The 23,471-nt window shown below is 47.1% G+C and overlaps 1 protein-coding gene across 1 annotated transcript in view; it reads left to right on the top strand.

Moving 5' to 3' along the window:
- COL4A5 (collagen type IV alpha 5 chain) overlaps positions 1–23,471 on the top strand; it is a 377,606-nt gene that overhangs the window by 145,296 nt on the left and 208,839 nt on the right. Inside the window, 2 exon segments of the mRNA XM_030209194.1 lie at positions 5,840–5,899; positions 21,976–22,065. Of these exon segments, the coding sequence (XP_030065054.1) occupies positions 5,840–5,899; positions 21,976–22,065 (150 nt within the window).

Raw genomic sequence — 23,471 nt, 5'->3', positions numbered from 1 at the left:
TATCTCACTTGTATACTTTAGTGGGAAACTCTTAAAAAATAGGATACGGTTGCATAACATGCCATTGTTGGTGCATCACCTGTTAATTTATTTATTTATTAGGATTTATTTACCACCTTTTAGAAATAATTCACTCTAGTCGGATGTTGGCTCATCCTAGTGCGCGTGCACTTACCACCACACATTTTGTAGGAAGAAAGGACCCACATTCTATGCACTATCCCCTGGATTCTATATAACGCACCTAGATATCTGTGCCGAAATCCAGGCGTATTCTATAAAAGCACATGTAATTGCCTTAACAAGCTAATTAGCATTGATAACAGCACTTAACAAGCAATGATAAGCACTAATCTACTATAATAAAACTCATCCTCAACGTTCTGAGGACACTGACGTCAGTGAAGCCAAGCCATGACTTCCTTCAAAAAGGTTCGAAGGTTCGTGGTGGTGAAGCCACCAAAACCACTCCGGGCCCTGCCCTCTAGGGCGGAGCAATGGCAGAACAACGAACGGGTTGGGTGGTGGGTGGGAAATCGCTCCGGGCCCCGCCCTCGCGTCAAACGTCATGATGTTGGGGGCGGAGCAATGGCAGAACAACAAAGGGGTTGGCCAGGGAGGGAGGGGGGTGTTGGCGACGAAAACCTTGCTAGCGCCTGTTTCATTTGCTCTGAAACGGGCCTCTTTTACTAGTTGGCAATAAATATCTGTTCGAGAAGGCATACCCTACTGATCCAACTTAAGTGCCTGAACTTAGTAACACAACGAAACCAAAACTTGCAATGAACATTATATAACTCTTCTTCTCTTGATTCTCTAATGTGTCTGTAACACATATATCTCATTCTCTATAACATCACTCTGTATTTGTTTCATCACCGGAGCTGGCTAAGGCCTCACGGTACTATGTAAGTCACATTGAGCCTGCAAATAGGTGGGAAAATGTGGGGTACAAATGAAACAAATAAATAAATAAATAAATAGAATTTACACACACAACTCACTGAGCGTATTCTGTAATGAACTGCACCTAAATTCTAATGTGCCGCAGTTCAAAAGGGGCGTGGCTATGGGCGAAGACATGGGTGTTTCGTGGGTGTTCCAAAATTTACGCACATAGTTATAGAATGCGGCCCCACATGTGGAAATCTGTGAGCAGGGATTTATGCCACGTTTCATTGGTATAAATGGAAGCGCGTAGTTTTGGGCGCTAGGATATCAACTAAGCATATAGGCGCTGCTTATAGAATACGCTTAGGCGGAAACGTTTACTGCGCAGAGTTTGTAGACACCATATGTAGAATCTGGCCCTAAGTGTGCAGTAATGTAGCTGCGCTAACTGACTAGTGTGGGAATGTCCACCCCCACCTCTTAGACACAGCTGTCAAACTTTTTTTTTTTTTTTAATTTTTTAGCGTGCGGTTAGTGTGTGCACATTTGGCACTTGCAACAGGAAGCCACAATTTCGGGAATAACTTGTATAAAATGTTTGTACGTTTCGGTAGCTTGTCAGGTGCCCTTGACCTGGATTGGCCGTTGTCGGGGACAGGATGCTGTGCTCAATGGACCTTTGGTCTCTTCCCAGTACTTATGTATTTATGAACGTGTCCTGAGTGCCATTTTAAGTTGCGTTAGGTACACATTAGCTACTAATGCAGCTTAGTAAAGGGGCCCCTTATTTATTTATTTTAACACGCTTATAACCCACCAATCTGCTGTCCTTAGCAGGTATCAAAGCTACAGGCATAACAAAATTAATACATACAGACAGCGGCAAAAGTGCATTAAATGCAAACTATTTCTGTCACACTTACTATTATCTGTGTATTTCCCAATGTCCCCCCCCCCCACCCCACATGATTTTCTCTGAGTAATGGCTGATCTTGTTCATCTCAAGTTACTTGCCAGTATGTTGTCAGTGTCTTGTTGAAGGTCCTGACAGCTCTCTCTTCCCAGGCTGCTTATAACAGATAATCCTGGCCAGCCTGATGGGCGTGTAGACCCTGTCAGGGGAGAAGGGAGGGCTTCCTATTCAGAAGACCTCATTCATCACAGCCATAACCTGCCTGGAGGAGCAGTTACAGCTCTCAAGGCCTTGCTGGACAGTGCAATGGGCTGAGAACCGCAGAAGCCCAGTGGCTCGTTGCGATCTTGGGCAAGTCACTTTTCCCCAGATTCTATAGTGCTCAAATTTGTACGCGGATCCCAGATGCGCATGCAAACTAGTCAGTTAGGTCCTAAGAATTATTGGAGTTCATTGGCGCCAAATTGGGTTCGTGGCACATCTGCTCTAGTCGCTAGTCTATAACATCTGCTCCTAAATTTCATAGCGTTCAGCTGAAGTGAGGGCGTGGCCATGGGAAGGGCATGGACGGATCGGGAGCATCCCCAAAATTAGGTACGATGCTATAGAATTCTTGCGTTTATGCACCCAACTGCCATCAGTTGGGCGTGAGGATTTACACCAGCTTTTGACAGGCATAAGGTCCCCATGCCCAAGATTGGGCGTTAATCGCTATTCTATACAGGCTGCTTAGTGCGGATCTTAGCAGCACCTAACATTCTGAATCTGTCCCTTAGCCCTCTGTTGCCTCAGGTATGAACTTAGATTGTGAGCCCTCCGGGGACAGGGAAATAGCTGCTGTATCTGAATATAACTTCCCTTGAGCTTCAACTAAAAGCCAAATCCAAAATCCCTTCCCTTTCTCTTATGTACTGTGCTGTAATGGGTAGAGTGGAAAAGTCAAAGCATGAGTGAAGAGGATTCGGAATGGCAGTAGCGTAGGGGGGGGGGGGCGGTGGGGCAGTCTGCCCTGGGTGCACGCCGCTGGGGGGGGGGTGTCGGCTCCGCTGGTTCCCTGCTCCCTCTGCCCCGGAACAGGTTACTTCCTGTTCCGGGGCAGAGAGAGAGCAGGGAACCAACGGAGCCGACGCAGCTCCCAGCGATGTGCAGTTGGGGCGGATTGGCCCTCCCGCCTGCTCCCCGCTTTCCTATGCTAGTAAGAATGTGCTTGGGGGGGGGGTGCACCGTGCTGCACCCGGGGGGGGAGGGGGGATTCACAGCGGCGACCCGCCCCAGGTGTCAGCTGCCCTCGCTACGGCACTGCGGAATGGTCTCTTGAACCCTTCTCCCTCTACCTCAGAGTGATGTTGTATTGGCTAAATCTCTGTTCTTTCCCTGTATTAATTTTAACTACCTACATCTATTCAAGTAATGGTAACATTCCTTTAATTGTGTCTGCGCAGCTTCCCATGCCTGGCTTTGGGTGCCAGCTGAAACCTGGTGTAATTCTGGGGCCAAATTTAGGCGCTGCAATGGGAGAACTCTGTAACAATATGCCCAACTGCTGGGAGTGCCCATGCCCCTCCTAGGGCCAGACCCCCTTTTTGGTTGCATGTGAGAAGATGTAGGCACGGTTCTTGTTAGAATCACATATAGGCAGTTGGCACACACAACTTCAAATTAGTGCCAATTAACATTAATTGATTGTAAACATTCAATTATTAGTTGTTAATGACTCATTAACTAATTGACAGCCCGATGATCAAAACTCCGAATAGTGCTGGAGAAATACCACCCCGTTCAGCGCGTCTGAGCAGCTCCCTCATCTTCGATGCTAATGACATGCAAATTTAGGTGCGCTCATAGCGTCGAGTATGAGGGAGCCTTTGGAGAGTTAAAGGGAGGATGGTGCCTGACGCATACGCTCTAGAGTGCTGCGTCAAGCACAGCTTTTAAGTGCATGCCCAGAATGCCGAGGGGAAGAGGGAAGAGAGAGGAAGAGCTGACCTATGGACTCCTTCACAGACCAGAGCTATGCTGCTTTATCAGGTGATACAGAGGGCTCGGTCTACTAGCTTCATAGCCTACAGCTGTTAAGTTTATTCGGTCGTAAGCTAAAGCTGTTTTTTAAAGATAATTCCGTCTTTCAAACCTACTGAAAAATCAGAAATTTGGAAAATTGGATATGACAAAAGAAATAGAAAACTGGAAGTGTCACACTTAGAAATACCATTCAACACCTTGGGCTCTCTACTTATAGTCTAACCACCACTTTCCTCCCTTCCTTGTGCACAAATTATCAAATTTCTTTTACGTGACGTGCCCCAATGCTGTTGTGAATCTTGCTTCTCCTTCCTGGGACACCCTAATGCCAGCTCCGAGCTGGTGTAGGGTTTTCAGTGGCAAGAGTGCCTTTGTTTTGCACACTTGCCTCTGAGCGTTGCGGAGGAATACGGAATAGCTAATAAGCATTCATTTGCATGCTTGTTGCGAGATCCCTTGGCGTGCTCGCTATTCCCTGTGATGGGGGCCGTGTGCCGGCAAATGTCCGGCTCTAATGGCCTCTAGCGTCAGCGTTTACTTCTGAGCATCGGGGCCTTAGTTGTGTATGCGACTCCTGATCGTGTGTGGAGGGGGTGGCGACTGGGTTTAGGGCTTTTAATTGCAGTGGGTCTGGAAGGGGCCCTGGTGCATGGCTCCCTGCAGGGCTGGAGAGGATTTAAAATAAGAAGAAAGACCAGGGGAATTGTTCACGAAGGTTCACAGTGTCAGAAATCAAACCAGTTTCCCATCTGAGCTGGAAACCTAAAGGAGCAGTTGGATCAACCAGGCCCTTAAGATTTTTAAAAAAAATCACATTTGTTAACTGACTTAGCATCAAGAACCTCAAAGTAAGTTTTGAATTGTGAATCGGTTTTAAGTGTGGCCACTGGCACCTCTTTCAGAGCTTCTCCAAGGCTGTAGCTGCAGGGAAATTCATTGAACAGCAAGAGATAAGTTGAGTGCCCTGCGGCAGCCAGAAATAATATGACAGCATCGCATCTTAGCAGGGTTGACCAGGAGAATCAAATGTCCTGTAAAACTGAAGCGAGTAAGAAATGACAAAAACCATCTTGGGCGAGGATGGGCATTTCAAAATCACGTTTAGGAAGCTTTCCTCAGCTGGCATTGCAACTTTAAATTCAGCAGAAAGAGCAGAAGGCAGAGTAGATCAAAGCTTCTCCATGATGGTACCTTGTTCCAGGTCAGGTTTTAATTGTTCTTTAGGATGTACCCTTGAGTTCCCAGTTCTGGGATTCCGTGGAGCCATTTCTTAAGAAAATCATGACCATTGTAGAGGGTCCCTTATATGCATTTCAGAAAACTAGTGGTTCCCAATCTTTGCATTTTCCTTGGTTTATTGTGGATATGGACAGTCACTGGAGATAACTTTGTATACATCAGGCAGTAACGGTAGCAGAAGAGGAAAGATGAAGAAGTATTTTATACTTCAGCGGTGTCTAACCTCGGTCCTCGAGAGCCGCAGTGCAGCCGGGTTTTCAGGATATCCGCCATGAATATGCATGAGATTTGCATGCAGTGCCTCCATTGTATGTATATAGATCTCAATCATATTCATTGTGGAAATTCTGAAAACCCGACCCGGCAAGAGCCGAGGTTGGACACCCCTGTTATACTTAGTTTCCTTCCATTCTTTGTCTAATGGGACAGCATAATCTGCATCCTAGGGCTCCATCTAGTGGCTCAATGCTCAACTGCAGCCTTGTCCCCCACAAACCTGTATATATTTGAATGACCCAGATAAAAGGTTGTCAATATACAGATCACATTGAAATACCCTCAGTGACAGTGCACGGTTTCATTAGGAAGAAGCTCTTTTGAATCACTGGACTTTGAGAAGACTCGTGGGTTCAAAACCTTGCCCAGCTATGTTGTGTGTTTCTTTCTGTTCTGTTAATTGTACTGTCTACCAATAACCCTGTTCATGGCTTTTGAAGACACCTTTATTTTTCTCTGAATATGTTTTAATTTTATGTGTGTGATCTGGTTTTACAGGCTTGCCACGGATGTTCACCGGGATCAAAATGTGACTGCACTGGAGTAAAAGGGGCAAAGGTAATGTTCTCTGAATTTTCTATGGATCAGTTTTTCTGTTGTCACTGAAGTGTGCATTTAGGGTCTGTGACTTTTCTCCTTATACCTTATGAAGCTCAATTGCGAAGTTTTTTGCTTCTTTAGCAACTGTCAGACAAATGTGTCTAAACACTGTGCATAGCTCGGTACATGGGAAACATGGCAGCTGAGAGGTGCCACAGGGCAACTCTGGCCTCCTGGAGTTTGGTGAAAACAATACACTGCAGGAGAAGTTCAGTAACTGTTGAAAACTAGTAGTCATTTTTTTAAGCAGTAGATGGCCACATGGCCATCAGGTTTGGCAAGATTCCTTCTACTCAGGGTTGCCAGCTGGGAAAAATTTTCCCAGCCCAAAACCAGCCGTAAACCCACCCCAAAACTGCCCGCAGCCGTCCCCCGCCCCCTGACGTCAACCCCGCCCCTGAAAGGCTTCTATTGGACCAAATTGGACCAATAGAAGCCCCGGCAGCGGGAAAACCAGCCAATCGGCGGCCGTGAAAACCCACCCAATCCCGCACCGCGGCCGCTCGAAAACCAGCCCAAATCCCCGCAACCCACGCGATTCGAAAATTCCCCGCAGCCGTTCCCGAAAAGCCGCCCAATTCTGCGGCTTAACCACAACCCTGCCGACAGTGCCTCTTAATCCAGTCCTTGAGAGACACCCAACCATTTTTAGGATATCCTCAATGAGATAAATTTGCACGCACTACCTCCATTGTATGCAAAGGAATCTCATGCATATCCATTGTGGGAATCTTAAAAGCCCAACTAGGTACTTGGGTTCCAAAGACTGGGCTGAGAAACACTGCTACAGGGTAATGACGTAAAAAAATGTACTTCAGATAGAGAAAAGATGACTTTTGTACTGGACTTTGGTTTGGGAGGAAAAGGGGACGATGGTTGCCGCTTTGAAAGCTGAAACAAGAACCTCTCTCGAAAGAAAGATATTGCATATAGAACATGGGAAGCGCAGGGGCTTATTACACTGGGACGATTTGTAGATGAAGGCCAAGTCCTTGCATTGTTTGAATTGGAGGAGGAATACAGGCTGAGATAGAGACCACGTTTCTTATGGGCAAATCACTGACTTTATGGAAAGGAAGGCCCTCCCAGAGCTACGGCAGGAAACCCTCTTAGAACAGGCCATGAATGGGCTAGTGGTGGAGGTTGTATATCTAGGTTTTACCGGGCCTTGGTGCAACAAAATGCTAAACCCATAAAGTATGTTACAGTATGGGAAACGATTTTGGGGTGGGAGTATGAACCAAAGGCCTGGGAAAAGATTTTTAAGAACTTAAGTGTCTATAGCAAGTAATATGGTGGAAGACAGATATAAAATGTATATACCACTGGTATCTCACTCTGGCTCAATTGAGTCATATATATATATATATAGCAATGTTACTGATGTTGGGCTGTAGTGGGCTTGAAGGACTTTTACACGAGAAGCAGTGAGTTTTTGTAGAAGGGTTGGTAGGCAGCCCCTCTGAGAGGCCTGCTCTTAGAGAGGAGTTGATGGGATCTCTGGGGCTAGATTCCATGTTGAGTCCCAACTGAAGAACCCCTCCTCCACAGCCATGAGGAACTAGCTCCCCACTATCAGAGTCAGATCGAGAATAATATACTGCCTCTGTATCGCTCCATGTGTGATAAACACAGGACTTCCCTACCCTGAGGAGGCCGCCAGAGGGCGCTGTCCTAGGAAAAGTCTGGAAAATGCCCTGATCTGGTCCCTAGAGGGAGCCAAAAGGGGTAGGTCCAAGTAATGACCTGAAGGGACAGCTAGGGGGTGCTCATGGTATATGACCTGCCCTTCCCTGAAGAGGCCACCAGGGGGAGCTCTCAGAGTAGGTGAGGGAAAGTTGGAGAGAGTTCTGGGCCTGGACCTTTCTGTAACCAGGGGGAGGGGCCTAAAGAGGTGGAGAGGATAATTAGCCACCCTATAGGGCACCCTCCAAGAAGAGAAGGGGGGGGAGAGAGGAGATGGGGACTTGGGAAGCCTGAAGCCTGCTGGAGGAGATCCCCTGGAAGTGGAGAGAGAAGGATCTCTCTAAAAACCAAGAAGGTACTTACCTGGTATGCCTTTTGGTAGTAATGGAACTGTGTATTACTGGAAGTTGAATGATATGCTGGAAAGAAGTGGTTCTTCACAAGACTGGAGCAGGGTGCTAATAAAGTGGATTTGCATCTGGTATAGAGTGAATTTGCATATTGATGAAAGCTGAGAAACCAGGGTTATATCCCCAAGAAGAGTGACAGGGGGCCCATCAGGGGTACCGGAAAAGTGACCTGTTACCAGAGGATACAGCAGGGAGGCATGTCCACGAACTGGTGGTAAATGAGGGAGTAACCCTGAGTTAAAGGGGAAGTCCAAACATTGAGACTGAGTTTACAAGCTGCCATAGAGGAGCCTTTCTCTGAAGCAAAACACTAGTGAGGTTTGGCTGAGGGCATGCAAGGCTAGACAGGAGCCACAAGAGGGTCCTCAGCACAGAAAGTACCTCCTGGGGGATTACACATGGTGCGACCTCACCTTGAGTACTGTGTTCAGTTCTGGTTGCCATATCTCAAAAAAGATATAGCTGAATTTGAAAAGGTTCAAAGAAGAACAATCAAAATGATAAAGAAGATGAAACTTCTCTTATACAAGGAAGGCTAAAGAGGTTAGTGCTGTTCAGCTTGGAAAAGAGATAGCTGAGGGGAGATATGATTGAGGTCTACAAAATCTTGAGTGGTGTAGAACGAGTAGAAGTGAATCAATTTTTTACTCTTTCAAAAAGTACAAAGACTAGGGGATACTCAATGAAATTACATGGAAATACTTTAAAAGAAATAGGAAGAAATATTTTTCACTCAGCAAATAATTAAATTCTGGAACTCATTGTCAGAGGATGTGGTAACAGCGGTTAACACTTCTGGCTTTTAAAAAGGTTTGGACAAATTCCTGGAGGAAAAGTCCATAGTCTGCTATTGAGACAGATATGGGGAAGCCACTGCTTGCTGTGGGATTGGTAGCATGGAATGTTGCTACTATTTGGGTTTCTGCCATGTAGTTGTGACCTGGATTGGCTACTGCTGGAAACAGGATACTGGGCTAGACGGACCACTGGTCTGACCCAGTATGGCTATGCTACGCTGTTATGAAGTGCCACCATCAGTGGCTAGAGCACTCCACCAACTTCAGAATGGGTGGGGGCTTGGGTGGTGAATTTCTTTGGCTGTCGAGGCTTGAGCATCCCAGACAGTCAGCCATCCAGTGCTGCAATTTTAGTGTGGACCTGAGTCCGAGTGCCCCCCCCCCCCTCCCATGGCTACACCCCTGGATCAAACCCGAGCACATGGATGCTAAAGAGAAATGAACTGAAATCAAAGGATGAGGGAGTGATAGCTGCAGCCCAGTGGACAGCGGATTACGGATGAGATGGTTCACAGCAAGCATAAAAAAACTGTGAAAACTGGCATATGTAGATTCTGGATAATGTTATGCAGTTTGTATCTGGTAGCAAAGATCTGATGGGTAAAAGTTTATATAGAGAGAGGTACAGTAAGGCAGTATGTCTCACCGATTGTAAAACTCTGTAAACATTACAACAACACCATTTCAGAAAAACATTGGGATCACAACCATAAGAGAATTATAGAAAATGACGAGGTTATAATTAGCTGGGGCTTTCCTACTCCAGCTGATGAAAAGCTTGATACGAGAAAGTCAGACATTGTGGTAAAAGGAAAGAACACAAGAATAACCACTGATAATACAGCTGTCATTGCCAAGAGATTATTCTGTGCATTGAGTGAAGAAAGAGAGATCTTCAAGTTCAAAGCAACGCAGTCAGAGTCGAAGAAAATGTGAAGGAAAGATACGCAAATATTCCTCATCCTACTCCAGTAGCTGCAGGCTTGATTTAAAAGGAATTTTCAAGCGCACTTGCACAGAACGACCTTTGCAGAGTAAGAGCTTAGGGGCCCTTTTACTAAACCGCGTAAACGCCAGCACGTGCCAATTTGGAACTTCTGCGTGGCCCAGGTGGTAATCTCATTTTTTTTTTAATGCGCATCCACTAGGCACACCGGAAACTTTCCAGCGTGCGGTGCTAACCGGACAGTAATCAGCAGTGTATGCCTGCTGATGATTACTGTTCGCTTAACGCGTGAGACTTTACTGCTAAGTCGATGGGTGGCGGTAAGGTCTCGGGCCCAAAATGGACGGACGCCAATTTTTATTTTGCCGCACGTCCATTTTCGGCCAAAATGGCCTTTTTTTTGCAGGTACGCTGGAAAATGGACCCTTGCGCGTCCAATATACGTACCTACACCAGCACAAGCCATTTTTCAGCGCAGCTTAATAAAAAGACCCCTTAATGTGCATTTCATGCCTATCTTTCAGTGCGAGCATTTATGCCTGCCAAAGACAGATGTAAATACTGGTGCCCATTTCAGTTATTAAGATTTGCTATACCGCGCTAAGCTAACTAGGTGGCTTACAATACTAAAACAGGAAATACAATTATGACGGGAAAGAGAAAGCATTCAAACTAGAAGATATGATAGAGGTCTATAAGATAATGAGTGGAATGGAACGGGTCGATGTGGAGTGTCTGTTTACGCTTTCCAAAAAATACTAGGACAAGGGGCATGCGATGAAGCTGCAGTGTGGTACATTTCAAAACGAATCGGAGGAAATTTTTCTTCACTCAACGCGTAGTCAAACTCTGGAATTCGCTGCCGGAAAAGGTGGTTAAGGCGGTTAACTTAGCGGACTTGAAAAAAGGGTTGGACGGCTTCCTGGAGGAAAAAGCCATAGAATGTTATTGAATGGACGAGGGAATAATACAGTATTTCTAGGATGGGCGGGACAAATTGCTTGTTCTTTTCGCTGCTGTCGGTGACAGGGTGCTGGGCTCGATGGACCCTTGGTCTGTCCCAGCATGGCGATGGTTAAGTACTTATATAATCACAACCAAAAGAAAGGGAGATAAGGGAGCAAGGAGGGAAAGAAAGGAAGGATAACCAGAGGAGGAGGAACCAGGGAACGACAAACTCTGCAGCAAAAACCTATTTGGAATGGTTGGGCTTGGCCAAAAAACCAGGACTTCAAAGCTACCTTAAATTTTACCAGAGACATTTCAGCACAAATATTGCGGGACGGCGAGTTCCAGTAGAAAGGAGCTGCAAAATAAAGGCACGGTGTCTTGTAGTCTCAAGTACCGCTTGCTTGGGGTTGGGTAGAACCAAGCGATCATCGTTAATTGACTGGAGAAGATAGACTGGGGAATATGGAATAACGAGATTGGCCTGATTTCGTGGTGATCCTAATCTAAAAGCATTAAAAGTGGGCATCAGAAACTTATGTATAATTCTTTGTTCCACAGGGAGCCAGAGATGTTCTTGCAGGAGGGGAGATACCTAATTGCTGTGTTTTGAAGGAATTGTAGTCACCGTATGTTATAGAAAGGGGATCCTAAATAAACTATGTTGCAGCAATCGATCCTAGAGATTAACAGTGAGAGATTTAACGTACGAAGTGTGTCTCATGATTGAAAAATCTTCTAATTGATCCTAACTGCTTGAGAATAAAAACGCCAAAAGGGAAGAGATTTGCAGAGAGAAAGTTAGTTCAAAATCTAGAACAGCACTCAAGTAACAAAAAGAATCAACCAGTAAAGCTGGTGTTCCAAAAAGATTTAAAGATATGCTTGGGGGCTAAAGACCTCCGGTAAGCCAGCATGCAACAGTCTTATCTTTATTCAGAACTAGTCTGTGGTCTAGTAACCACTGCTGGTCAGAAATATTGGTATTCTGTAACATCGTGCCTAATTTCTGAGAATGTCCCAACCCACCTATGCCCCTCCCATGGCCACGCTCGCTATGGTGTTGCGTGCTATGAAATTTAGGTATGCGTGTTGTAGAATAGGACAGATTCGTGCCTAAGTTCTAATTACTGCCAACTGCTTGTTAATGCCAATAATTAATTATCACCTAATTGGATAATTAGTTTATGCATGGATCTGCGATCTATGCCCAAAATTGCACCCCCAACTTTGGGCAATGTATGAAGAATCTAGTGGATTACATCTTATGAACTCCAGAAGGAAGCTCTTTTGGGCAGAATGCAAGCACTACAGCGAGCATTATTAGTAAATTTGAAAGACTGAGATTATACTCTACGTACGCTGGTTTAGGGATGAGGTTCCGATACAAAATGAACCCTTTTGAAGATACTACCTTGAGAAAAGCCCCTTCCAGTCCAGGGAGCAGTGTCCTAGTCTGGGAACTGAGCCCATTGGCCAGCCCCTATTGAGGATCCCTTGAGTGTGAACCTCCAGCCCCTATTGAGGATCCCTTGAGTGTGAACCTACTCAATTCTGCAAAGTCTCTTAAATTTGTTCTTCTTCCACTGCTCTTTAGCTTTGATTTTAAGTATCTATAGGGTATCATCAACTACGTTTACCTTTTGTTTTTAGTTATGATTGTAACGCTCCCATTTCTCTCCTTTTTCCTCACTAGACCCGTTAGTATGAGCCTGACCTGCTGGTCTGGCACCCTCCCTTTAGACTTTAGAGCTCATACTTCGAATTGAACTCAACAGTCATGGAATTCAGGAGGAGAGCTTGGCAACACCTTGCGTTAATCCCTTCACGGGCAGGTTTCTCACTTCTTCAAAGGGTTGTTTGGCTTCCAAGGAATCCTTGAGCCTTGCTCCCCATTCCCTCCCCTTGTGAGTTTACATTCTAATGGCAAGCTCAGCCAGCAGAGGAATGGGGTTTCTTTTATAGCTTTTTCCAAGCTTTCCTAGTAGGAGGTAGCACGGGATCCTACTGGTCTAAATGACTGCTTCATCTGCAGTTTAATTTTTCAGACCAGCCAGCAGTACTTGTGTTGGAGGAAGGACTTATTACTGTACTGCTGTCTTCAGCAATTTCTAACAGACAGTGGGCTGCCACTTTTATAATGAGATCTGGTAGTTCAGGACGACATCAAAGACGCCGTTAAGAATGACCTCTTCAACGCATCAGACACCCCGCCTTCTGACCCAGATAAAACCTGCATATTTTCATACCTAGCGAGACAGCCTGCCAACACTTGGTGTGTGTTCTGCCAAGAGCTCCGTTGACAGCTGTGATCCTTAAAGACACAGGGCTGTCCGGTCATGTTCAACTGGCATAGCAGCTTATAAGATCCGTTTTATAGACTAAGAGGACCTTTGACTAAGCTGTGCTAAGAAATGGGCTTAGCGTGTTCTAACATAGTAAGTGATGGCAGATAAAGACCTGAGCGGTCCATCACGACTGCCCGAGTAGCCTAGTGGTTAGTGCAGTGGACTTTGATCCTGGGGAACTGAGTTTGATTCCCACTGCAGCTCCTTGTGACTCTGGGCAAGTCACTTAACCCTCCATTGCCCCTGGTACAAAATAAGTATCTGAATATATGTAAACCACTTTGAATGTAGTTGCAAAAACCTCAGAAAGGCGGTATATCAAGTCCCATTTCCCTTTCCCTATTTGAGATTCTAAATGGAATGTTGCTACTATTGGAGATTCTGTTGCTACTATTGGAGATTCTAGATGGAATGTTGCTAGTGGAGGAGTAGCCTAGTGACTAGTGCAGTGGACTCTGATTCTGGAGAACTGGGTTCAATTCCCACTGCAGGTCTTTGTGACTCTGGGCAAGTCAGTTAACCCTCCATTGCCCCTGGTACAAAATAAGTACCTGAATATATGCAAAAACCTCAGGCAGTATATCAAGTCCCATTTCCCTTCCCTTCATGATTGTGGCCCAGATGCATCAAACAAACGTAAAAAAATCTAAATCGTTAAAGTCCTTAACGATTTTGAAAAACCGAAGCATGCACCAAAAAAACAGGTCAAACATGTTCGTTGCGGTATCGAGAAGTACAATGTATCAATGAATCGTAATCCCCATCGTTAATCGGCCCCTAAATCATGCGCAGAGCAGCCAAGCGTTATGCTAGCTGCTCTGCGCATGCCACAAACGTCCAAAAAAAACCACAACACAAACACGTGGCTCCCCACTTCCCCCTGCACTAACCAAAACAAAAAAAATCCAAATGGATCGGGAGGGGGCAAAGGCACTAGTCAGGAGCGTCCTGTATGGGCGCCCTTGCCCCCCCCCCCTCGAGATCGCCGCTGTTCCCCGCTTCAGCCGGTTTTAATAAAAACAAATCTCCAAATTTTCTCATCCCGGCTCCCCCTCCCTTCCTGTGTCTCCTGTCCTTTGCTCCAGGGCTCCACCTCCCGCCATCCTCCGCCTCCGCCCCTGTGCCCCACCCCCTGGGATAGTCTCCACCGCTCCCACCCTCCACCGGACCCCCCCTCCGCATTACCGTCCCGTGCAGCGCCTCTCACCTGTATGCGAAGGTGCTGCATGGGATAAAACATCTGATCGCCAATTGCTTCTCCCTCCTCCGACGTCAGTCTGTTGTTCCTGGGCCCGCCCTCCATTGACGTAAGTTACCTACGTTAGTTATCTACATAGGTAACTTACGTCAATGGAGGGCGGGCCCAGGAACAACAGACTGACGTCGGAGAAGGGAGAAGCAATTGTCGATCAGATGTTTTATCCTGTGCAGTGCCTCTACATACAGGTGACAGGCGCTGCGGAGGGGGGGTCTGGTGGAGGGTGGGAGTGGCAGCAACGATCCAAGGGGGGTGGGGCGCGGAGGATGGCGGGAGGTGGAGCCCTGGAGCAAGGGACAGGAAACACAGGAAGGGAGGGGGACCGGGGATGAGAAAATGTGGAGATTTGTTTTTATTAAAACCGGCTGAAGCGGGGAGCAGCGGCGATCTCGGGGGGGGGGGGAAGGGCGCCCATACAGGACGCTCCTGACGAGCGCCTTTGCCCCCTCCCGATCTATTCGAATTTTTTTTTTTTTTTTTGGTTAGTGCAGGGGGAAGTGGGGAGCTACCAGTTTGCGTTTTTATATAACTTTTTTTTTTTTTTACATGCCAGCTTGCATTTTTAAGGTGCAGGAGGGAGCGGGGAGATGACAGCTGAGGACTGAACGACAGGTCTGAGAGCTCGCTAAATTTGTCACGTTAAATGATTCATTAGAATCGTCGGTATGGTTAGTACATAGCGAATTGTCCACATTTCAATGGTAGTTTCTGGTTTGCATTCCGTTTTCGTTATCTGCTAGCGGCTTCAGAAAAAGGCCTATAATGCATGCAACGGTCGCAAATTTTGTTGTTAGAGGGTCATTAAAGGGTTGTTAGAGTTTTGTTCATCTAGGCCTAAATCAGCAGTGAATGTGATGTAAAATACTTGATCATGGTTTTTCTTTGGCATTTCTTGGACTTAGACCATAGAAGTCCGTCTGGCCCTGTTCTTACATTCCAGCCACTTTCACACATGCTAAGCCTATCACAGCCGGCTTTTTTCTTTTTATTTCATTAATGTTAGCATTACCACAGGATCACTTCATACCTCCTGCTTGGCTGGCATCAAGGTCTCCCGTGTTATGGACGCACTAACTAGCTAGTGTGCATGCACTGGGGGGGGGGGGGGGCTTTTAAGTGTTGGTGTGCGGAAATAGGGCTTGCTGCGTGCCAATCCGGAACTACCGCTGGGGTACCGCAGCAGCTCGGTGGTTAATTCGGCCCCCAGCACGAGCCATTTCTGGTGCTATAGAAATGTATTTCCCTATTTTTACCACTGGACTAGCACGAGAGCCCTTAGGTAAGTGCTTCCCCCTCCCCCCAAAATGGCTATGTGGCAAGTGCACGGCAAAAACACATGATGTCACTAGCACAGGACCCCTTTGACTACAGCTTGAAAGGTAGAAAGGAATAATTAATCCGCGAACGAACCTTTTTCTGAGACGGGAATGTGGTAGAACTAGAGGACATGAATTGAGGCTGGAGGAGGGCAGATTCAGGACTAATGTGCAGAAGTATTTTTTCACGGAGAGGGTGGTAGATATGCCCTCCCGCGGGAGGTGGTGGAGAGGAAAATGGTAATGGAATTCAAACGTGTGGGATAAACACAAAGGAACCCTTTGTAGAAGGAATGGATCTACGGAATCTTAGCGAAGATTGGGTGGTGACACTGGTAATTGGGAAGCGAAACCAGTGCTGTGAGTACTTCGACGGTCTTTGCCCTGATCGTGGCTGAATAGATAGGGATGGGCTTGAGTGTAAATTTTAAGGGGCTTCGACATTTGCTTCAGAACTTTTAGTACAGGAACAGTGCTGGGCAGACTGGATGGACCGTTTGGGTCGTTATCTGCCGTCATTTACTATGTATGTAAGAGCACTTGATTCAGGCAGGGTGGGGGGGAGGTTGCTTGCGTCTAGGTTTGTAGGCAGTCTTGTATGATCTTTAAAGGATAAGCTTGAAGGGGAGGATGTGAAGATAAGGTCATAGTAGGGGAGGATGGGAGGCAATACCTCTTTTACCTACCCTACTATCACTTCAATAACTGGCTACCCCTCCGAAGTTTCATGTCCTAACAGGCTCTGGAACTGATCATAGTAACATAGTAGGTGACGGCAGAAAAAGACCTGTACGGTCCATCCAGTCCGCCCAACAAGATAAACTCATATTTGCTACTTTATATGTATACCTGACCTTGATTTGTATCTACCATTTTCAGGGCACAGACTGTAGAAGTCTGCCCAGTACTAGCCCCACCTCCCAACCACCGGTGCTGCCACCCAATCTCCGCTAAGCTTCTGAGGATCCATTCCTTCCGAACAGGATTCCTTTATGTTTATCCAACGCATGTTTGAATTCCGTTACCGTTTTCATCTCCACCACCTCCCGTGGGAAGGCATTCCAAGTATCCACCACTCCCTCCGTGAAAAAATACTTCCTGACATTTTTCTTGAGTCTGCCCCCCTTCAACCTCAATTCTTGTCCTCTAGTTCTACCGCCTTCCTGTCGTCCGGAAAAGGTTTGCGGATTAATACCTTTCAAATATGTGTCTGTATCATATGACCCCTGTTTCTCCTTTCCTCCTACATGTTCAGGTAAAGTAAGTCTCACCTCGTACATCTTTCAACCAGTGGCGTAGCCACAGGTGGGCCTGGGTGGGCTGGGGCCCACCCACTTAGGGCTCAGACCCATCTAACAGTAGCACATGTTTAGCGGTAGCTGGTGGGGATCCCAAACTCCGCCAGCTGAAAACTTCCCCTGATGGTAACGAAAACGCTACTCTCCATGATACTGGCAACTGCACATGCTCAGTTTTCAGCACATGCCTGCTGCAGACTGCCAAAGTGGAGAGAAGCATTTTCCCACCAGCTGAGATATTTTTTGGTGGGAGGGGGACAACGCTTGGTGCCCACCCACTTCTTGCCTAGGCCTACCCAAAATCTGCTGTCTGGCTACGCCCCTGCTTGCAACACAAATGCCATACCATTCTCGTGGCTTTTCTTTGCACCCCTTCAATTCTTTTTACATTCTTAGCAAGATACGGCCTCCAAAACTGAACACAATACTCCTGGTGGGGCTTCACCAACGACTTATACAGGGGCATCAACACCTCCTTTCTTCTGCTGGTCACACCTCTCTCTATACAGCCTAACAACCTTCTAGATACGGCCACCGCCTTGTCATACTGTTTCGTCGCCTTCAGATCCTCAGATACTATCACCCCAAGATCCCTCTCCCTGCCTGTACATATCAGACTCTCACTTCCTAACACATACGTTTCCCGTGGATTTCTACTCCCTAAGTGCATCACTTTGCATTTCTTCGCACTGAATTATAATTGCCAAACCTCAGACCATTCTTCTATCTTCTGCAGATCCTTTTTCATGTTTTCCACTCCCTCCGGGGTCTCCACTCTGTTACAAATCTTGGTATCATCCACAAAAAGGCAAACTTTACCTTCTAACCCTTCGGCAATGTCACTCACAAATATATTGAACAGAATAGGATTGTTGCACTTTGGGATTTGGAGCAGAGGAGAAGCAGTATCCTGGCACACAGACTTGGTGACTTTCAGGCACAAAGTGGTAGGAAGGGAGGCAGGTTGGTGCAATCCAGCATTGTATTGACAGATCACACCTTCACTATCCCGACTAAAGGAAAACCCTTCTGTTATAACGTACAAAGAATTCAGACTTTAATCTTACTCATCCTTCACATACTTGGCACCTGTCAAAATATGATGATTACAGGAGGAAATAAGTGACTGCCCACACTATAATTAGTCTGAAAGCGTTCCCTGAGGAAAAGTCTGTGGTGGAGTTCTGGAGAGCTGCCCAGCTCAGCATCTGTTTCACCGGCTTGCGGCTGAGGGAGGGGCAGGCTTGCCAATCTCTGCGTGAACTGGAGTTGCTTTGGCAGTGGTTCCCTTCAGGTTACGTCTGCACCTGCTGGCGTGCTTGAAAGTGGGCTCCAAACAAGATGAACCGGCAACCCGGGCTATGGCATTTATCGGAAGCCTCTTCGGCCTCGATGGGCGTGTTCTTCAACTTGCTTTCACTGTCTGACCCACAGGGATTGGAAGGAACCCCCAAGGCTTTCCTGAGACATAAATTTAATCTGCATTTCCTGATTTCAGCCAACCTACTCTCCACTCGCACTGCTAAAAATCGGAAAAGAAAAGTTAGTGCTAGGTAGGGATCCAGTCTCCACATTTTCTGAGTCCATGCGTTTTTACTGAATTTTGCAATTTTGAAACATTACAATCAAATTATCAGAAATCCTGGAAACATATGTAACATAAGTTACAATAAGATAATAACAGTAAAATGAGACGCCTCTTTCATACAATCTATTTTGGAAAATAAATTGCGTAACAGAAAATTATAATCTGATAGTAGCTACAAAGAATAATAAGACTCTAAATATTTATGAATACGAGACCAGATTTTAGTAGCTGGACATGTCTTACTCAAATTTCCTGCTAGAGATATTTCAAATTTATGAATTTGTAAACTCAATGTCATCCTTTCTCACACACCCCCACTCACACTCACGCATTCTAATACAGCACTCAGCAAAACACCCCACTCACACTCACCCGTTCTCACACACCCCTCAGCAAAACAAACCCAATCACACACACCAGAATAGCACCCCCCCACTCCCACTCACCCCTGAGTACTACACCCCAACTTACCTGTTCTCACATACCTCCTGAAAATTGCCCAACCTTAATGCAGCCAAAAGTCTGTGAGGCTGATATTCAGACTGTGGATGTTAGTTGGCCTAAGTCCCGCGGTCAGCACTAATTCAATGCCAGAGCCATTTCCAGTGTCCGGCGCTGAATATCTGGTTTAATTTGGCCGGTTTGACTTGTCCAGCCAAACCGATATTCAGCACTGGCCACTCAAAAGTCAAACTGACCAAAGATAGGACTGCCTTACACGCGGCCAAATATGGCTTCTAAAGTTAAGCAGAGATACACTGAAAGTCAGCGGATAGCTGGTGTATCGCCTGATAGAACCAGTTAGTGGCTAACCAGCATATCAACGGATAGCCAGCTAAGTGACAGGTAACCAGTGCCTATCCTGGCCAGTTAAATCCCTTTGAATATTGAGGGGGGGAGGGGTGGTGATCATTAACATTGAAAGGAGGTGTTCTCCAGAGGGATGGAAAAGTGGAGTCGTAGATCACTGGGCCAATATTCCAAGAGGGCTCCTGACCAGTTATCCCCCACTGGCTGGGTGATCCCCGGATTTTCAGCAGCATATAATCACATAGTTCTACTGAAAATCTGGGGAGACTGCTGCTGCACTATTCACGTACTGCTGGGACGGTTTGTGAACAAAGGAAGGAAGAAGCTAGTCTTCTTCCTGTTAGCGGTGATATTCAGATTGCTAACTAGATAACAAAGTGGGAAAAGGCCAATTCTAACTTTTTTTTTTTTGTTGTTACATTAGTACCCCGCGCTTTCCCACTCATGGCAGGCTCAATGCGGCTTACATGGGGCAATGGAGGGTTAAGTGACTTGCCCAGAGTCACAAGGAGCTGCCTGTGCCTGAAGTGGGAATCAAACTCAGTTCCTCAGTTCCCCAGGACAAAAGTCCACCACCCTAACCACTAGGCCACTCCTCCACTGTTGCTACTATTGAGATTCTACATGGAATGTTGCTATTCCACTAGCAACATTCCATGTAGAAGTCGGCCCTTGCAGATCACCAATGTGGCCACGCAGGCTTCTGCTTCCGTGAGTCTGACGTCCTCAGACTCACAGAAACAGAAGCCTGCGCAGCCTTCTACATGGAATGTTGCTAGTGGAATGGCAACATTCCATGTAGAATCTCCAATAGTAGCAACATTCCATGTAGAATCTCCAATAGTATCTATTTTATTTTTGTTACATTTGTACCCTGCGCTTTCCCACTCATGGCAGGCTCAATGCGGCTTACATGGGGCAATGGAGGGTTAAGTGACTTGCCCAGAGTCACAAGGAGCTGCCTGTGCCTGAAGTGGGAATCCACTTTGTTATCCAAGAACCCGTCTGAATATCAGCTGGCACCCAGATAACGTCCGACAGTGACACAAGCGTAGGTCCAGCCTTGAATATCAGGGTGAAATTCTGCCTGTGGCAGTCAGCACTTTAGAGATTTGCTGATCGCCGCGGGCTCAGTATCAGCCCGTATGTTTTCAAATCTGCTTGGGAAGGCGGTAGAATGAGAGGACATGAAATGAGATTGAAGGGGGGGGCAGACTCAGGAAAGATGTCAGGAAGTATTTTTTCACAGAGAGGGTGGTGGATGCTTGGAATGCCCTCCCGCGGGAGGTGGTGGAGATGAAAACGGTAACGGAATTCAAACATGCGTGGGATATACATAAAGGAATCCTGTGCAGTAGGAATGGATCCTCAGAAGCTTAGCCGAAATTGGGTGGCGGAGCAGGTGGGGGAAGAGAGGTTGGTGGTTGGGAGGCGAGGATAGTGGAGGGCAGACTTATACGGTCTGTGCCAGAGCCGGTGGTGGGAGGCGGAGCGGGGATAGTGCTGGGCAGACTTATACGGTCTGTGCCAGAGCCGGTGGTGGGAGGCGGAGCGGGGATAGTGCTGGGCAGACTTGTACGGTCTGTGCCCTGAAAAAGGCAGGTACAAATCAAGGTAAGGTATACACATATGAGTTTATCTTGTTGGGCAGACTGGATGGACCATGCAGGTCTTTTTCTGCCGTCATCTACTATGTTACTATGTTATGTTTTCTTAAGCGAAAATCTACCTGCATAAAAAGCAGGTGCACGGCGATTTTCAAAGAGGAAGTACATGCCTGCATTTTGCTTTGAAAATTGGTGCAAAGCTGTGGAAGAAAACGAGTATGGTTTTTGAAAACTGCCACCGCCATGTTAAAACACACTCCTGCTAGATTCTAGTAACCGCCAGTAACTTTCCATCCTCAGGCTGGAAGCCAGAGACGACTTGACAATTCTTCTTAGAATGTGCAAACAGCGTTTCACGGCTACCTGTCCTGTTTCAGATGGTCGTTACCTCGTGGACTGGTCTGGCTTAATTCACAACACAGTACAATACGCGTGCTCAATTCGTCCGCCGTGTTCACTCTTCAGGTCCTTGTCTTAATCCGGCTAGAGGCGTTCCTCTGGCCGGATTAATCACAATTGGGAAATTGTTGCAGAGGCAGGCAGGGGCGTAGCTAGACCTAGGCGGGAGGGGGGTCCAGAGCCCAAGGTGGGGGGGGGGCACATTTTAGCCCCCCTTCCCCAGCCGCCGACCCTCCCCTGCCAATTTCAACCCCCGCTGGCACTGCCAGGTTCCTTTGCTGGTGGGGGTCCCCAATCCCCGCCAGCCTTAGTCTTCTTCAGCGCCGGTGGGGTTTAGGGAGCCCCACCAACAAAGGTACCTGGTGGCGGCGGGGAAAGGGTCGGCGGTGGGAGGGGGGGGTCAAAAGTAGAGGGGGCCAGGGCTAAATCTGTGGGGGCCCATGCCCCCGTTGCCCCACCTAGCTACGCCCCTGGAGGCAGGCAAGTCTGATGCAGAGATATATTTTTCTACAGGTCTGTAGGAAGAAAAGTTGTATTTCGTCGTGCTTTTTAAACATCTTTTAATTGTAAATGTGCCAATACATGTGCGTTTCCTGCATGACCTCTTTTTTTTTCTCTTTCAGGGTGAAAAAGGTTGGATGGGATTAGATGGTCAACCAGGCCAACCTGGGTTTCCAGGCCCAGAAGGACCTCCTGGACCAAGGGCGGCAAAGGTGAGCAATACATCATACAGCGGCTATGCCATATAAAGAGAAAGTAATAAGGTCCCAGCATCCGTACAGAAAAGACATCCCCTCTAGATCTTCCAGTGTAGACAGGGCAAGATTGAGGCCTAAACAAATTAGACATATGCCCAGAGCCCAAATGTTTAGGAGCAGGGGCGTATCTGAAAGTTGGCGGTAGCGGGGGCTGGAGCCAGAGTGAGGGGGCACGTTATAGCCCGCTGCCACCGCCGCCATTTCCGACCCCCCCCCAAGCCACCATTGTCGACCCCCCCCCCCCCGCTGCCGTCACCTACCTTTGCTGGCGGGGGACCCCAACCCCCGCCAGCCGAGGTCCGCTTCCTCCTGCCGCTTTTAAGTTCTTCTTCGTCCTAGGCTCCGTCACTCCGTGCTGTTCAAAGAAGCTGGCGCTGCTACCTCAATCCACTTTCCGAGTCTGACGTCGCTGCATGTTGTACGTGCAGGACGTCAGACTAACAGACTCTGAGTCTGAAGCCCTGCACGTACAACGTGCAGCGACGTCAGACTCCAAAAGTGGATTGAGGTAGCAGCGCCAGCTTCTTTGAACAGCACGGAGTGACGGAGCCTAGGACGAAGAAGAACTTAAAAGCAGCAGGAGGAAGCGGACCTCGGCTGGCGGGGGTTGGGGTACCCCGCCAGCAAAGGTACCCATGGCAACAGCAGGGGAGGGTTGGCGGTGGTAGGGGGGTCCAGGGCAAAATCTGCGGGGGCCCAGGCCCCTGTGGCCCCACGCAGATACGCCTCTGTTTAGGAGGGGCCACTTCAGATGTGCTAATTCAATGGCTCTTAAGGCAAATTTTTGCTCTAAGTTGGCTGCTGCCAGAAAGAAGAGTGGGATTGGGTGGGGTTTTCCTCTCCAGTAAGAACCACAAGTGGTCTAATTTGAGAAGAGTTTTAAAATGTATTTATATTATGGTGGGGTGCCTAATGCCTTTGTCAAGGGACCACCAAAAGGTTAATCTTGCCCTGAGAGTGGGGATCTTGACTGGACCTCACTCTTCAGTTGGTAAGTGAAAGATAATTTTAAAGTATATTCTATTTCAGAAAAGTTTGAACTGACCTTGTCCGTGAATCTACACCTTTGCATCAGATCTGTTTAGACCAGGCCAACCCAGTCTTTGGGACACACCTAGCCAGTCAGGTTTTCAGGGTATACTACTACTACTATTTAACATTTCTAAAGCGCTACCAGGGTTGCGCAGCGCTGTACAATTAACATATCCACAATCAATATGCATTAGCTAGATTTGCTTTGTCACACTGTTTCGTGGCCTTCAGATCTTCAGATACTATCACTCCAAGATCCCTTAGAATGGAAGTAGTGAGAAAACAAGAAGGCAAACAGTTTGCTAGATCCAGCGTGGAACAGAAAGAGA

The sequence above is a fragment of the Microcaecilia unicolor genome, chromosome 7, assembly GCF_901765095.1.
Source record: "Microcaecilia unicolor chromosome 7, aMicUni1.1, whole genome shotgun sequence".
Lineage (NCBI taxonomy): Eukaryota > Metazoa > Chordata > Amphibia > Gymnophiona > Siphonopidae > Microcaecilia > Microcaecilia unicolor.
The sequence above is the reverse complement of the archived record's forward strand: the minus strand, read 5'-3'. Positions and strand labels throughout refer to the sequence as shown.